The 18,669-nt window shown below is 31.4% G+C and overlaps 1 protein-coding gene across 1 annotated transcript; it reads right to left on the reverse strand.

Moving 5' to 3' along the window:
* Nucleotides 1–1,326: 1,326 nt before the first annotated feature.
* LOC115891711 lies at nt 1,327–18,312 on the reverse strand. The gene is made up of 3 exons (XM_030912252.1): nt 18,168–18,312; nt 1,924–2,166; nt 1,327–1,772 (listed from the first exon to the last, which is right to left on the reverse strand). The coding sequence occupies exons 1-3, from the start codon at nt 18,310–18,312 to the stop codon at nt 1,327–1,329; spliced, it is 834 nt and encodes a 277-aa protein (XP_030768112.1).
* Between the last annotated feature and the right edge of the window lie 357 nt (nt 18,313–18,669).

The raw sequence follows: 18,669 nt of genomic DNA on the forward strand, positions 1-18,669 counted from the left end.
ACATACGAGTAGTATAGAGCATAAGGTATTTCATTACTGATACATTACTGTAAACCGGCTACGTCTCAAAAGTAACTCACCCCTAAAACTTTTTTATTTTTTCAGATAAAAATAAGAGATTATGTATTTTAGTATATGACATAAATTATGATTTATTGACGTATTCAATTGTTTTCGGTCACTTCGTGTTTCACCGGAAATTACTACAAACTACAGCTTTTGAGTTTTAAATGGCACCTTTTTTAGTTAATTGGATAGAAAATAACATTCTGAATAGAATGACATATCATATGTCAACTTTAGACATTCTTGCTCAATAAAAAATAGTATTTTAATTTTCACACAAAAAACACTAATTTTTAATCAAGGAGCCTTGGAAAAATCGACTTGATCGTCTAATGTTATTAGTGTCTTTTTTCAAATAAAACCTGGGTGGCTCATTAGCATTTTTGGAAAAAAAAACATTTTCATACGAATAATTTGATACCACACACTTGGTATTTCGAGTCAAATTTTCGTTACGAACCGCAAGTTATAATTTCAAATAAACCATAGGCGAAAATATCAAAAAATGATATATGTCATTCTATTCAGAGTGTAATTTTCTATCGAATAAAGTAAAAAAATACCGGGGGTGCCATTTAGAAATCAAAAGTTTTAGTGATTTTCGGTGAAACAGGAAGTGACCAAAAACAATTATTGAATACGTCAATGAATCCTAATTTATGTCATATATTAACATACCAAATATCGTTTTTTAACTGAAAAAATAAAAAAGTTATAGGAGTGAGCCACTTTTGAGATGCACCCGGTAAACCTTAAAATATATAAATAGACATTTATTCTGTAAATATCAGTTTCTTAGACAATTAGAAACGATAAAGAATTAAGTAGACTAACTTAATCAACAATATCGTTGTCCACTAAAGCTCAAGTAAAGGTATGTTTATGTCAGTTTCATTTATTATTTACTATTTCCAGTAAAAAGTTAAATTACATATAAACATCTGAGTATGCAATTATCGGTAAAGGAGGACACACTTAAATAGGGTAGGAGTAGTTTTTTGTTAAAGTCATGCACCGTGAAAATTTTATTTTCTCTCGTGGAAACGTTAAGTATACAGAGTAGGTCGGTAAATTTCAGATGGAAAAGTTTTAACTGAAGAAGTAAAAACGTCTCCTAATATTTGTTTCAGAATTACTGTTATTTTTAAATAATTATCTCTCGAATGGTTTAAGTCGTATCTGAGCAACAGAATTCAACTTGTGAGGGTGGATACCACGTTGTCTTCTAGCCAGCCAATAGAATGTGGAGTACCACAAGGCTCAGTACAAGGCCCCATTTTGTTCCTTCTTTTTATTAGCGACATTGATAATATAAACGGTCGCTCTCAACTTCCACAGATTTCTGTCCGTCCAGTCTTTTTCCTGGAGGCCCCTAGAATTCATAGCGTCAACTACGCCCTGCTTCCATCTTCGAGGTGGTCTTCCACGTTTCCGCCTTTCGCTTGGTGTCCATGAATGAATTCTTTTCGGCCATCGGTTATCATCCATTCGTTGGAGGTGTCCGTACCAACTTAGTATTTTGCCGTCAATGGCGTCGAGAATAGTTTCTTTTTCTCCTATAATTTCTCGTATTCTTTGATTTGAGATGTGTTCCAGTCTTGAAATGCGACAACTTCTTTGCCAAAAATCCATTTCAAGAGAAAGCCACTTATTTTTCTCTACTTTGTTTAGCTCCCACGTGTCAGCGCCATAAGTGGTAATGCTCTCTACAATGGCTTTATAAAGTAGAATTTTTGTTTTTTGGGAAATTTTGTCACTCCACAACAACGAGTTTATTTGCAATATCTTGAGTGCTTTTTCCATTTGTTGTAAAAGTGACGCCCAAGTATTTAAATGTACAGACATTTTTAATTGTACCGATTCCTACATCCAAATCCTCACGTTCGTCATCACCCACTACCATGTACTCCGTCTTCTTTGAGTTTATTGTTAGGCCCCATTTCGAATATTCCTCATGCAGTTTTCTAAACATATAACTGGAGTCGTCTCTGTCTACCGCTATCAAGACCTGGTCGTCGGCAAAGAGTAAGGTATATAAAGTGTCTTTTCCTACTGGGAGCCCATTCCACGGCATTTCATCTTCCAACACTTCAGTACTTCCTCCAAATATACTTTAAATAAAGTTGGTGCTAATGAACACCCTTGTCTTAAGCCCTTATTCACAAGAAATTCTTGGGAAATATTGTTTCCAAGTTTAACTGTGCTACTGCAACCCTCGTATAATTTTCTTGTTGCTTGGACATACCAACTACTGATACCAAAATTTTGCATTGACACCCACAACTTGCTCAGTGGGACTGTATCGTATGCCTTCTGTAGATCAATAAATGCCAAGTGGACCGTCCTTCCCAATAAATGTAACGGACCGTTTTAATATAAACAGCAGTGGTAAAATATGTCTTTTTGCGGACGACACTAGCTTCACTTGGAGCAACAAGGACGTCACGGCACTTCATAGGATTATATCAAATGACTTAATCACCATTAAATCTTGGTGAGATTCGAACCTCATGAGTTTCGACATTTTTGCCGAAAAAATTAAGCTCTGCCCGTTTGGCATTAAGATCTGTTTCTAAGGAGCTTAACTTGTCAGTGGGTAGAACTGTTTATTATGCACTTTTTGGTCGCAACTCAGATATGCCCTTCCATTCTGGGGTACGTGTTGTGCGACTCTATTTGACCGTATTTTCAAGCTCCAGAAGAGAGCTGTTCGATAGATATTCACTGGGACTAAACAGTAGAACTCATTGCCAGGGCTTTTTTAAAAAATTAAAAATATTAACTCTTCCTTTCTTATTTATATTTGAATCCGTTTGCCTAATACGTAAGCATGTATCAGCTTCTCAAGAAAGACCATCTCACACCTCATCCACTAAGGAACGCGGAGCAAGATATTTGCCTACCTACCCCACGCTCAGAGTTAGTTAAAAGTTCAATATTATACAACTCGAAAAAAATGCACAATCACAACCTGCCATTTCAAATCAAATACATAACATCATTTTCTTTATTTCGCAAAGCATTGAAATCTTATTTAATAGACAATAAGGCTTTCTACGCCGTAAATAACTTATATTTTGATAATTGAATTTGATCTTGTAAACACTGGTCTAATATTTCCTATTACTATATTTACTATAAACTTGCTAAAAATTTTTGAATCCTATTTTTATTTTTTGTTTATTCTTTGACATTGTAAGCATTTATAAATGTTTATTTTAAACAATAAGACTGACAATGTAATTTGTATATTTGTTTTGTATTCTCTCTTGTTTGTTTACCTGTTCTGTTACTTTGTTACTTTGTATTTTATGTACTTTACCTTTGTCTACAAATTTTTAATTTTTTTGACAATAAAGGCATTTATTTATTTATTTGCATCAAAATTTTATTTATCCTTCTACAGGGTCCGGCAAAAGTGCCTCGGGTATCTGAAGCTCCTAGAATAAAAATCTTGAGAGTTTTGTTTAAGTACAAATCTAAAGTATATACGAGGATGTATTTCAGGAAAATATTTTAACATCTATAGGGTAGTTCAAAAAAGTGTCAGTGGATCGGGATGTTTTTTTTTAATTGGAACACCCTGTATATTATTGCATTTTTGGCTTCCTTTCAGATCACTCTAGATAATCCTACGATACGAGAAAATGTATTTCGATAATTTCGGAGATATTAATAATTATTAAATTTAATAAATAAAAAAATATATGTTCTTAACCTTTCTTAGAAAAATTATTACAAATTAATACAAGGGGGGGGGACTGTCTTGAAATCGATACTACTATTTTGCTATAAATATAGTAATCTTAAATCATACAGGGTGTTGAAATTTCTACGCCAAACTTTCTAAAATATGAAATAATTTTTGTTTGTATTTTATTGGAACTCTATATTATTATTTTTTTATTAGATGGAGAGTTAAACAAATAAACATTTTTTGTATTTAAAGTATTTTAAATTTTTTAGTGGTTTCGCAGATACAAGCAGTATTATTTTATATAGCTCTTTCAACGGTAAAACACGAGAGAAAAATCATTGGGTGGCTTTGATAAAAATTTACTCTGGAAAATGCCATATGAAATGCAAACCGGCGAATATCTGCGAAACCGTTAAACATTGTGAAATACTCTAAATACAAAAATGTTAATTTTTTAATTCTCCATCTACTGAAAGAATAATATACAGGGTGTTTCAATTTTAAAAAAAAGGAAAAAAAATATTTAATATTTTAGAACACCCTGTACGGTTTAAGATTACGATATTTGAAGCCCACAAAAAATGGGATATACCTCATAAAAGTAGTTATGTCTTTTATAGTCTATAAAATGAATAACTTTGAATTTTGACCGTTATTTTTTACCAACATGGCAAATATAAAATCCCCCTGTCAAAAAAGTTACTGATATTCTTTAAATTGAGTGCCTGAACGAATCAGATAGGTAACTCTTTTTACTTTCGTGAAATAGAAAAGGAAAATAATAAAACAAGTGACAGTTCTTCCTCTTCTTGCAAAAATCAACACAAAATGTCATAATTGACAAAAGTAAAATGTCATCAGCTTTTGACATTTCTAAATATTAGACCAATGCCGTCTCTAATAGAACAGCCACGGACCGAGATTTATGACGTCACGCTAGTTAGATACTACGGATTAATAAATATATTGTAGAATACATGGAAAACATAATTATTCCTCGTATTTTTGGTTTGTATTTTAAAAATCATATAGTTTACATGAAATATACATAATATACAGTTAATAAATACAATATAATATATACCTATTTATAGTAATAAATACTTTGGCAAATAAACTACGAACCATACAAATGCAGCAAATGTTTTATAATATACAAATAATGAATAGGTGGTACATATGATAATGGGTAAAATGTAAAATATATTTTAAATTTTGGGGTTCGAAAACCGATCTAATTTAACAAAAAACATTCAATATCTATTAATAGTGATGTATTATTATTTGCATTCACAAAATTTATTTGTATATTATAATGTTTACTGCAATTAATAAACTAATACAAACTTGTCAAAAGATGACCACATATTTTTTAAAAATTATTATTCTTAACACAAAAACTATCTACATTGACTATGGAGTACGATTTCAGCCATATTGTAAAACATTTGCTGCATTTGTATGGTTCATAGATTATCTGCCAAAGTATTTATTACTATAAATAGGTATATATATTGTATTTATTAACTGTATATTAGGTATATTTCATGTAAACTATATCATTTTTAAAATACAAACCAAAAATACGAGGAATAATTATGTTTTCCATGTATTCTACAACATATTTATTAACCCGTAGTATCTAACTAGCGTGACGTCATAAATCTCGCTCTGAGGCTGTTCTATTAGAGACGGCATTGCGTCAGCATGGCCGCAAGTTGCTAACCTAATAAAATTAACACTAGAAAAGCCCGCGGGAACTGTCAAATTCAAAGTTATTCGTTTTACAGACTATATTATTTGTTTCTTGTTTATATAGTTATTTTCTATATAATCCTATTTTTTAAGTGGTTCTCGTCTGTACCTACAATAAATTAATAATATAGAAAAAAAATCGACAATAGGTAATACCAGAATATGTATATTAACATTTAAAAATAGGCACTTGAGTCTTTCTAATTATTGTAGAACAAAAGACGTCTAATATTGAGGAGCGTCCAATTTTAATAGTAGGGTTTTGGGTGTACTGCGATTGTTTTTGTGTTCTGTTGTAAATCGTAACTAATCTTACCAAGTCAAATATTGATATACGTTCTATATGAATTATTTCACGATTTTTCTTTCCGCTTATTCTTTGGCCGCTCTATATATACGCAAAGCACCTGTGTAATAAAAGAAAATGACGTTAAAGTGGAGCATTAAGATGAAATAACGCTTGTTAGATCAAAAAAACGTGTAATAGTTTTCGGTCTGCTGTCTAACAATATAAATTTCAATTAGTACCGCCTCTTGAGCAAAGAATTAGTTCTAATTCAAGAAATAGTATAGATAGTTTCATTAGAGTACTACAGTCAACTAGGTGATATTTTTCGATAAAATAATTTTCTGTATAAGTTAATGAGGCGCAGTACAACCAGTTTAGGGCGAATAAGGAAACCTTGAAAACAGCAGATACAATCACGTATTTGGGCTGCTGGGCTGCAGCTTGAACAAGGAATGGGATCACTCACGAGAGATCATATGCCGCATAGAAAAAGCCAGAACCGTTTTTAACCGTCTTAGAAAGATCCTATGCAATATGCACCTGAATATTGCTATAAAAACACAGGTACTAAGGTGCTACGTATTCTCCACGCTCCTATATGGGGTAAACGCTTGGAAGCGTTCCCAAGTAGCATAGGAAGGAGAAAAAAACATTAACCACTATTTGATTGAATTTTACTTATACTTAAGTCAATAAATTTCTTGTAGGAAATAAAGTGCGAGAAATCTAAAAATGAGGTCGTAAACTAGTTAATCCTAAAACTGTGCCTTTGAAAAGTAGCAACGTTGAAGTTAGCTGGCATTGTTAAATCTAGTTACTGATAACCTATTGAGGGCATTAAGACTACAGGGACTTAAAGTAGGTCGAATGTTACTATATTATAACCTCAAATTTGTCTCGGGGGTCGAAGGCATTGTTTGGTTTTCAAGTTAGGTTAAAATTTAGTTGTTAATAACTTTAAATGAGACCTTATTTGGAGGAGTACAAATTAGGTTGAAAGTTTAATTTATTTCGACCTCATAAGTCGCTATTATGCTTCAAAGGTAAAAGTAACTTAGTTTTTTAACTTGGAAAAAGTCAGACATACGGCAGGTTAAAAATTATCTTTTTTAATTTCCTCGGGGTGATCTCCGTTTAAAAAAGTTTTCGATAATTTTTTTTTGTGATAGTGTTCTAAACTATTGAGAAAAATAAACAAACGTTTATGAATAATACTACCTACCACAAAGCTGTCAATGTTGTGCTGATTATATAGACCAACATGATTGCCAACATCCATACAGGCTAGGCACTGAAAGAAGAAGATAAATTAATGACAAGAAAAAAGGAATTTTTATTAGATTTGCACTTTTTCACGCCAATCGCTGATTCTACCGAATGTTATCACCAAAACAAAATATTAAAAAAAAACATTTCTCTTTAGTTTACAACAAATTTGCTAAAAAATAAAAAAACTTGTAAATGATACCTATCCTTCTATTGTTAGAAATTAAAAAAAAGTTAAAATATAAATAAAAAACTACAAAAAAATAAGTAGATGTAAAAACAACTATCTAGCGTTATATCAAGACAATTATTTTATTTTATTTGGCGCTTGGTAAAATAAATTTTCGAATATAAAGGGTTATAAAACTTTTATGTATCATGGCGAGCTTGATAAAAATTTTCTATTCCACTGATCTATAGCGGTCAGTATAAAGAGTCATAAAAGTTAAGTACAAAACTCTGGATATGAGAAAAATAAATGTAATATCTTTTTGACTGATATAGTAGTAAGCAATATCCATTCAGTATAGAATATTCTGTGTCTAAGTTTTATGTTGTAAGTACAAAGTACAGTAGTATTTGTTAATACAAAATCGAATTTTCAAAATTATGATTTTACTGATATTGACACTATTTGAAAATTTTTAGTATCAATTTATTATATATATATATATATATATATATATATATATATATATATTATATATATATATATATATATATATATATATATATATATATATATATATATATATATATATATATATATATATATATATATATATATATATATATATATATATATATATATATATATATATATATATATATATATATATATATATACATGCAATCCGCCTTTATCAAGACCGAAACGTACCACGCGCCATCATTACGAAGCCCGATTTGGTTTTAGGAAGCCCGATTTCGGGCTTCTTAAAAACCGCGTGTATATATTTAATATAGGCATCAGGAAGGTCATCTCTATCGATAGCCGAAAATTGGTCGGGCTTCATATAATCTTAAAATATATCAAAATATACACCTCTAGTACCCATGTATGTGACCTAGGGGCGCGTAAGCGCGTAACAGACATATCAAGAGTATAAGAAGCCCGCTGTATATGTTTGATATATATAAGAGTATAAGAAGCCCGCTATATCCGGCAACATCGTACCCTACTTAAACGAAAGATTTTAGATCTTTCTACTTAAGATTATCATTAGAAAATTAATGAAATAGTTTTTTTAGATGTTTATATTGAATTTAAAATAAATTTATTTTAGAAAATTATTTTAAGACTTACGATTTTTAATTACACTAAGAAAATATAAATGGAAGCTTTAAAAATATACAGTGTTATAATATAATAAATATAAAAAACGTAAATATACGTAAATCATATTTTATAATATTATTTTGTTTTAAATATACAGGGTGAGTTTCCTACGATGTTCTTTATGGGTATCTCGGAAACTACTGGAGCTAGAGTCGGTTAAATGGGGAAAGAATTGTAGTTTTGTGGGGTCATAAATATGCGCTTTTCAGATTTTTTCAGAATTTTCAGAAGTTCATGGCTTGCTAGATATTTCGAAAAAAAAAACAAATTTTGGCTATTTTAAAAATTATCCCTAATTCCATTATAATCTATTTTAGACAAAAAGTTTTCAGATTAAAGTTGTAGATAATCACATCCTTAATGAGATTGTGTTCTCCGTTTTCTTCTAAAGCCTGTCATTTTTGACATATGATACAAACATATCTTTTTTTTAAATGGAAACCATAGTTGGCCATGACTTCATAAAAAGCGCCATTTTTTAAGCTTTTTAGCGATATAAGCTGTAATATGTTTTTTTTCGAAAAATTACCGAGTTATAGCCAATTCTTATCATTTTTAAACAGTTTCACTTAGTTAGCCATGGAAACAAGTTCAATCTCCGTTGCTCTCAGAAATGTGAAGCTGTCACATCCAAATTTTGTAAATCAAAATGAAAAAAAATTGTAAATATGAATTTTTCAAATGAAAAAAAGCGTGTAGATACTCGCGCATCAATAGAGTGGTTCCAACATGACTTTCATTATGACCCCCCCCCCTAATGAAATAAATGTTAAAATTTATTTATATCATAATAATTATGCAAACTCAAGAATAGGAAGAGATGGACCAATTGCATGGGCCTCCTCGATCACCTCACCTAAAGTGCGAAACATTTAAGTTGAACAGCGCGGCATCGGTACGGGGGGTATGGCTTCAGTTGAATTTATCCGTAAATTGCCCAGTGGTTTGCATTGGCCCGCATTCCTTTCGCTGTTCAATTTAAATGTGTCGAATATTATCCATTTTAGATTTTGTATGCGGTATGGTTAAGAATAAGGTTTACAAAAAAGCTTATGAATTAAGAGAGGCACTCGAAGTGGCAGTACGAGAGAAGTTTAAATCGACCGGTCCTTCTGTGTGAAATAGGTAGTAATTCAGTTTTAAAAAGATGCAACTCAAAACAAAGGCGGATTTTTTGAACATTTCTAAAATAACTTAAAGTGTGTAGTGATATTATTTTTTAAGTTTTAGTTTGTGTAATGTAAATTGTAAAGAACCGTTTAATACTATTTTCTGACTTTTTATAAGTGATAAATCATAACAGAATAAGGGTATCATGCAATCTAAGTGAAATTAGTCAAGAAAGATAAGAATTGGCTATAACTAAATTTAACTTTTATAACATGTCTTGAAAACCGTTCTCTAAAAAACGTAACATTCACCTGTCAACGTATCCTCGAAAATGTATGGTCAAGAAAAGTCAAACCAATAATTCTACACGCTTTTCTTCATTTGAAAAATTCGTATTTACAATTTTTATTTATTTTAATTTACAAAGTTTGGATGTGACAGCTTCACATTTCGGAGAGCAAAGACGATTAAACTTGTTTCCATGACTAACTAAGTAAAATTGTAAAAAATTATAAGAATTGGCTATAACTCAGTAATTTTTCAAAAAAAAACATATTATGGCTTATATCGCTGAAAAGCTTAAAAAATGGCGCTTTTTATGAAGTCATGGGCAACTATGGTTTCCATTTAAAAAAACATATGTTTGTGTCATATGTCAAAAATGGCAAGCTTTAGAAAAAAACGGAGGATACAATCTCATTAAGGATGTGATTATCTACAACTTTTATCTGAAAACGTTTAGTCTAAAATGGATTATAATGGAATTAGGGACAATTTTTAAAATAGCCAAAATTTGTTCTTTTCGAAATATCTAGTAAGCCATGAACTTTTTGAAAAATCTGCAAGGCGCATATTATTTATGATCCCACTAATCTTATTCTTTCCCCATTTCACCGACTCTCTATCTCCAGTAGTTTCCGAGATACTATAGAGAACATCGTAGGAAACTCACCCTGTATTAATACATAGTACTTATTTGTATATTTAAAAAATAATAAGTTTATAAACTTGTGACGTTTAGGACTTGCAGTTACAGCTTTAAAAATAAACAGTCTTTTACTTTAGATATTTTATTGAAAAATAAACTTAAAATCATATAAAACATCATATAAAATATACAGGGTTGTTCACCACATACGACACGGAGATTGTAGCTAAACGATTAAATTTTTACAAATTGTAAGTTTTGGGTTCGTTGAAGGACTATTAGAGATACAATTTAAAAATATTTTTACAAGATACAGATTGTCCCAAATATGTAAAAAATATTATAGTTGTATTTTTTAAATGGAACTCTCTGTATATTATTCTATTTTTAGATTCTACGATTAAAATAAAGGTAAATTTGATTAAGGTTTATCACGCTTAAACCTTACCGTTTTTGAAATATTTTCAATTTTATGAAATTGCAGTAAAAATATTAAGGCTTCATTTCTCCAATGGTACCAAAGTTTTTAATACTGAATATTTACTGAAGATTATTTATTGATCAGATATTATGTTGCAATAATAAAAATTTTACTACCTTATACAGAGTGTCCAAAAATTTATATTAGATAATTACTAGTTTTAAACGGCAATGAATTTAAATGGAGCACCTTCTATATATTATACGTGAATCAGATGCACAATGTAATTGTCTATCAAATTGTATTATACCATCTTTTACCCATCTCTTCAAGTTTTCGTAGAAAATGCATTTACTTATAATTTAAACCTCATTTATCACTATATCCATGGAATATAGACATTTTAGATTATTTTTAAAGATGTAACAAATTTTCAAAAGGTACAGATACTAATATTGTCGCCTATTTCATTAAAAAAATTTAATTTTATTTGTCTTGTTATGAGCTTTCGAAAAATATATCCTATACTTGTTTCCATAAACAAGATACATTAATTAATTAAGTTTATGACATAGGCGGCTGATTTACATGAGATAATCAAAACAATCGAGTCGACGTAAAATTTTGGTTATTGTCTATTCTACGCTAGTTTCTGTGTGTGAAATTACGTATAGGACAAGTTCATAAAAATATCAATATCTCTGACTGACAGCGCGTTATCTGCGAGTGTGAGTGCAGTTTATTAAGATAACATGACGAAGAGCAAAATTCTCTGGTTCAATTAAATTAAATAAAATAATAATACTCTTAAATTAAGATTTATGTTAAAGTTAAATAATGCATTAAAAATGCAAATATTCTATTTAAAACTGCAATTATACATTGAAATAAATTGTATCTACATAATGATAATTGTTATATAAAAAACCATATTAACTTACAATAATGGGCTAATATTGTATATGCAGCTAACTTAGTAATATTTTTTTAGTTATTAAAGAAGAAGGAAGAATTATCGGATTAACCATTTTTTTTAATTTTCCGGTGTATTGCTTTCATCAGAATGGAGAAAAAAAGAACACAAGGAACATATGAAAGCCTAAAGTCCCAATTTGCAAACTGTTGCTTTCTTTATTGATTTATTGAACGAAGAGTTATAGGGGTTGAGCCACTTTTGAGACGCACCCGGTATAGCATTCTATTTGAAAAAGTTTAACTTCAACCTGGAAATAACTCTGTTAAAATGACACTATAGATTAACATTTTTTTATTAATTTAGGCTACTATTGCTAACCAATTTTTGTAAAACAATAAAATAAAATTATTAAATACACAAATAGAAAACCTGCTAAAAATTTAATGAAAACAGTGAGTCATTCTGCAATAGTTATAAGAAATGTTTAGAAATAAGTTTTTTTTCAACTGCTTACTATAATTGTAAATTTAAAATATAAATTTAAAATTTTACTACTTTACAGTTGAGGGCTGGTGTTACAACAGCAAGATAAAACACTAATTCACCACAAAACACTTTATTTTTGTCATCATGTATTTTAATCATCTTCTGATGATGCTAATATGGTTAGCGAAACACGCGTTTAGTACAAAAATAAAGTGTTTTGGTATATTGTGGTGAATTAGTGTTTTATTTTGCAATTTTACTACTATTGAAAAATGAGATATTTTGATATCACATGAGTCATAAAAATCATCAAAATACATTAAATAAATATTACTTATATAATTTAAGTAGCAAAGAGTAAAAAAATTAAAGATACGGCAACAACGCCGGGCTTCCCGCTACCGCGCAACATGACGCCCGGCCGATATACGCCGTCAAAACAAGAAAATATTCCAGCCGAATTAAATTCGTCGCACGTCCGCCCCTTGCCGCGCCAACCCAGACTACCGGGCTTCGACGTGTCCGCGTGATGTAGGGGGCTGCGTATTGGTGGCGTTGCATGTATATATATTTATTTACAACCACATATGTAATACTGACAATACTGACCTTTAAAACAATTTCAAAGTGTCAAATTATCTACATTTCTTCCTCGATTTCTTCCCTCTTCCATTTCCCTCACCCATTTCCCTCACTCGGTTTTTCGTATTTCTCGCCTCATTTAATTATGCCAAATTTCCTTGTAATATATTTATTAAATACTTATCTAACATCAACAAAAATAAACAAAAAGATTAACAATAATAATTGAAGATTTGGTCAAATTTGACTTATTATAATGTTAAGGGGCCGCCCTGATGACGTGTTTCACTCATTGAGGTTTCACTGCTGCAAAAACTTGACTTGTGCACTCCTGATTGTGTCAGGTACTCCTGACTTGTGCCAGGTCTTCTAATGTCAACGAAAGAAGGTAAAGAGTTTGAATTGCTACAGGAATACGATGGCAACGATGTCGTTGAAGATATCATATTTGCGGTTTTAGTTTGGTGGCTACAGATGCATCCACATAACCCTCAGCCACAGCACTGGATTTCCATACCCCTAGACGCTTCAGCTATAAAATATCAGCTCCGCTGTTTACCAGCAACATAGCCACTGTTCCTCTAAAAGCATGACCTGGGTAGGTTTTCGCATTGGGAAGTTTCAAAAAGCTAGCAATTTTGAACGGAAATTTAAATATAGAGTTGTATCCAAAGGGTTGATTGGTTTTTCTAATCGATATTGAACAAAAAATCCCTCATTTTCAATATATTTTCGTAACTGTGTAAATTCTTTCACAATTTCTATCCAACTTGTGTCAGTTATCATAAATGATCTGCTCTTATAAGTTTTTGTATCGGGAATTTTTATGCAAATTTTGTTTTCTAAAATAGCAATATGCGTAGTTTTCATCTTCAGTAACTCATCACATCGACATGCCCCAGACACACCTACTATAAGCGCAACCTAAATCAATGAAAAGAAATATTTAAAAACAGAAAAAAAAAATTAAAAAAAGCCTTACTTTAATAGGAAAGAATTGTTGAGGTGCTTTCGTGAGAAAATCCTCCAAGTCTTGCCTGGTAAAAATGCAAGACTTCTTTGGCTTAAAACCTACATTCTGGCATTTTTAAAAATCGACAAGTTTGTGATATTTTGATATGTCAGTCTTTTCCCTTAATTCTAGCATTGTCCATATCATGCTGTCCGTAGCCCAAAGAGCTTAAATATGCCATCAAGACTGTTTCCGAAGCGATATTCTTAGCATTTCTTTCGGCACATCATTTTTCGTATACTTTCAATGCTATTTCATATCGCCCCCTACTTTTCTCTGGAAGTAACCTGGCTTCTGCTCCTTTTGCAGCTTCTGTAAGTTCTGATGGAATACCAATATTAAAATAGTCTTCATTATCGGAACTTTCCGGCAACATTCTGGCTTTCTATGTTATATAAATTCGAAAAATAAATTCGAACGAGGAATTCAAAACTGTCACTTACTTGTTTGTTTTGCTTGTGAAGGTTTGCGCCATAACAACCACTGGTACCGATAACTATAGATATGGAAATGTCAAAACAGACAAATTTTCGCATTTTTTTTTTCAAAATAAAATACTGTCCCTATTTTTTAATTAATGATGTGGTTGTAAATAAAATAGTATACAAATCTCGTAGAAAAGTTTTCATTATTTAGTTAATCTCTCGACAGTAATGAAACACTTTCCTCCTCGGAATGTAATATACTATTATTTTCAGTATCATATTATTTTTAGCATTTTTTATTATATTACATATCTTTATATTACAATTTCTTTAATTTGATACCCTTCTTCCCCTAGGAGATGCAAGACCTTGTCGTTGGTGGGGAAGCTCCTGGTCAGGTGCTGGTGGGAATCCCCCCTAGCACTTGGCTTGGTCTAAGAAGCATCTCACTCATCGTCTTGCTCCTGACTGTAGTGTCGTGGCCAGGGAATTGCACCAAGACATATAACGATACCGGGCGGGGCTACGGACAGCCTCAACCTTGGGGCATCGGGGGGCACCCCATTGTATTTTACCCCTTACTTCTACATGCGGGGCTCTGTAGAAGTGGACCGACTGTCCCCTAGCGACTCATGGGAACACTATGAGATCTGGTAATAATAGTAATAAAAACATCACCGGTGAAGCTGTGTGGAAACCCCCTAGCAACACTGGGAACAGTAACAATGAAAGTTCCAAGGGGCCAAACCCAAAGAGAACTACAGGAGAGGTGGCTGACACTTGCGTGACACCATCCTCTGCAAGTGGCATACAAGTTACCACCTCCTCCAAGGGTCGGGAGCCTACCTCCTACCTCTAAACCCAACAGGCGACACAAGCTATCGTTTCGTCTACCCGGCCTGGGTCGTAGCTCCTCGACTGTGAAGGACACGGGTCTCCGTAGGAAGTCCTGGGACTGTATGATGAGTTATAACTCAAGAAAGGGGGACACAATAGATCTCTGAGGTCGCAGAGATTAAGCCCCCTCCCACTTATTCTAAATTCTAATTCTAAAATTTGATACCCTTTATTGTTACTGTACACTTTGGATGAAACAGAAATTAAGGGCAATCTACACTTAACACTTTTAGTAATTCCTTCAAGATAATCATTAAAATTGCACATACATCACAGGCAAATAGAGAGCAAATAGAAAGAAGAAGGTTCAAAAAAAGATCTGAAGAAAAAACTTACCGTTTTACATAAAAAATGGGAGATATTAAAAATAAGCCGATAGCATAAAAATGCTATCAAAAAACTCGTTATGACGACAATTTATGTAGATTTAATTAATACTTTCCTTACAGCGTTTCTTTTGAGGATAATTCCTAATACGTACTTTCTAGTTCTTGTTGAATACATGTCGTATAATATATTTTATTTGACGTTTACATTGGCATTAGTAATTAATAATTAAGTAATTTCTTATTTAATTATAGGCATTAAACGTTAATATTACTTGTTTATGTATTAAATTACTGCATAATATGATAGTCGTTATATAATTCGACATAATAATTTTAATTTCATATTACTTTTATTTAATTTAATAAAAAATATTTTAAGGATTGTACAGGGTGGCGCCTCTCATACGCCGCGGAAGCTCCAAGGAGAACGGTAGTTTATATTGAAATGAAATTTTGGCAGCATATGTGGGTTAACTGAAAGCATTTTATAAAAATATATAGAATTATACAGGGTGTCCCCAAAAAAAGTTACACATCAAAGTTGTGTTTTTTCTAATGGAACACCCTATATATTAATTGATTTTCGGATTCTAGGAAAAAATAAAGGTGAGTTTTATTAAAGAAGCATATATCTAAAATCTAAAGATTTTGACATATTTCACATTTTATAAAAATGAAGAGTAAATTTTAAAATTCAATAACAGCTATCTAAATTTTAGTTGACCCTGTATAGCCTGATATTTAATTACAGTAACCATGTATGTTAAACCAAATTGAAATTTGAGCCAAAAAGTTATACAGGGTGAGACAAAATTAATATGGAACATTAGTCACTTTTAAAAGCAAGTTACTCCTTTATTTTAAATGGAACACCCAGTATATTTTCCGGTGTTCAATGGGGAATTTATATATCTTCAAAATATTATTAAGGTTGCCTATCCCTCAGACAAAGATTTTCCTAGATATTTTAATTTTTATGATTTTTCGTCATTAGATCTTTATTATTTAAAAAAAAATCTAGGTGGCTGGGTTGTATACCTTTTGTTAATTTAACAAAAATTAAAGATTGTAGAGTAAAATACTCAACGGAAATAAAAAGATACACATTTAAAACATATTTTAATTATTACAAAACTAAAACTAAACATAAACTTATAATTATGTGACAAAAATTAACTAGATGAAATCAAATGCTCAAAATGCTTCCTTTCTCGTTAACTGCATAAAATGATTTTCTTTTCAAAAGGATCTTCTCATTTTAAAAGGTATATGTGGAAGTCTACCTCGAAAAGCAGCTACAATAATTTCTCTCATGTTGACAATAGTTGGTCGAGTTTTGTAAAACTGTCTTTAACATATTCCCATAAAAAATCCAGACTAGATAAAATCAGGAGCATTTAAGTATTCTATTAATTGGTGAATGCAGTATGCATTCACCCAACTAATAGTATCATAACAATTCTCTCTGATGTAAGATAAGTTTGAATTTTCGGCAAATTTCTGAGAAATTTTGTTGTTTTAACTGACACAAAATGATAACTAGTTGGCAAGTTGGACTAATTAGACAGCTATGTTGAAGTAACGTCAGACATATCATAGCCACCTAGATTTTATCAAATAATAAAGATCTACTCAGATCAAATCATGTAAATGAAAATATCTAGGAAAATCTTTGTTTGAGGGGTAGGCAACCCTAGTAGTATTTTGAAGAGACATGAATTCTCCATTGAATATCGGAATAATATACTGGGTGTTCCATTTAAAATAAAAGAGTAACATGCTTTTAAAGGTGACCAATGTTCAATATTAATTTTTGTTTCCCCCTGTATAACTTTTTGGACCAAGTTTTAATTTGATTTAAAGTACAATAGTTAATTTAACTACATATTAGACTATATCGGGTAAATTCCAATTTAGGTAGTTTTTATTGTAATTTAAAAATTCTTCTTTATTTTTAGAAAATGTTAAATATGCCAAAAACCAAAAACCAAAAACCAAAAACCTTACATTTTAGTCATATACTTCTCTTATAAAACTCACCTTTATTTTTCTCCCAGGATCTAAAAATCAATTAATATTTAGGGTGTTCCATTACAAAAGACACAACTTTGATACGTAACTTTTTTAGGGGGCACTCTGTAGAACTCTCTATATTTTTAAAAAGTGCTCTGAATTAACCTACATATGCTCACAAAATTTAATTTCAATACAAAATGTCGTTCTCCTTGGAGCCTCCACGGCGTATGAGAGGCTCCACCCTGTATAGTGTCTTTATTCTTCATTCTTAATCCCATGTTATTATTTGTTGTTTGTTTTTGTGCCTAGAATATTTTAATACTTGAAATTCGGACACATTGAGTTAATAATAATAAAAAGGGACTAAACCGAGATATTTTAAAACTGAGCAATCTCTCTCTCTCTCTCTCTCTGAATTATGAGTCTTTCCATATAGTCCGGACTTTTCCCTCATATGTCCAAAATATTTTAGATGTTTTAGTCGGATTTTAAGTTTTTTTTTTTATTTTATTTTTTTAAGCCTGTTAGTAATATTAAGTTCATTTATAATGGAAACGTTTGTACGGCGTGCAGTCCATGGGATACGGAGCATACATCTATAACAATACATCTCGGTAGCATCGACCTTCTTACGTTCCGCTTGCCTGAGAGTCCATGAATCGCAGCCATACGTCAATATTGGGAGTACGAAACAGTTGACTAGCCGGTTTTTGATGGCTCTTGAAATCTGGCGGTCTTTCCAGATCTTGGTCAGTCTTCCAACAACTACCTTTGCCATGTTGCACCTACGCTTCACCTCTTCTTCCGATGTGCCAGTATTTGTCAATAGTGATCCCAGGTATACGTATGACTTAACGACTTCAGAGCGGTCGATATGACTTATATTTGGATGATTGTTATATTGCCTATCAACTATCATAATTTTATTTGTTTGTGTATTTAGTTCCAGACCGAGCCGATTGCTTTCGTTTTCTACCCTATTTACTAAATTGATTAACTCTTCTTGACTGCTAGCGAGTAGTGCTGTATCATCTGCAAAGCGTAGATTATTTATTTTTAGGCTATTTATTGAAATGCCTCCTTCCCATGTTTCTAGCGACCTTCTCATTATGTATTCTCCATATTATGTTAAATA

The sequence above is a fragment of the Sitophilus oryzae genome, unplaced genomic scaffold, assembly GCF_002938485.1.
Source record: "Sitophilus oryzae breed Bouriz unplaced genomic scaffold, Soryzae_2.0 scaffold_1190_pilon_pilon, whole genome shotgun sequence".
NCBI lineage: Eukaryota > Metazoa > Arthropoda > Insecta > Coleoptera > Curculionidae > Sitophilus > Sitophilus oryzae.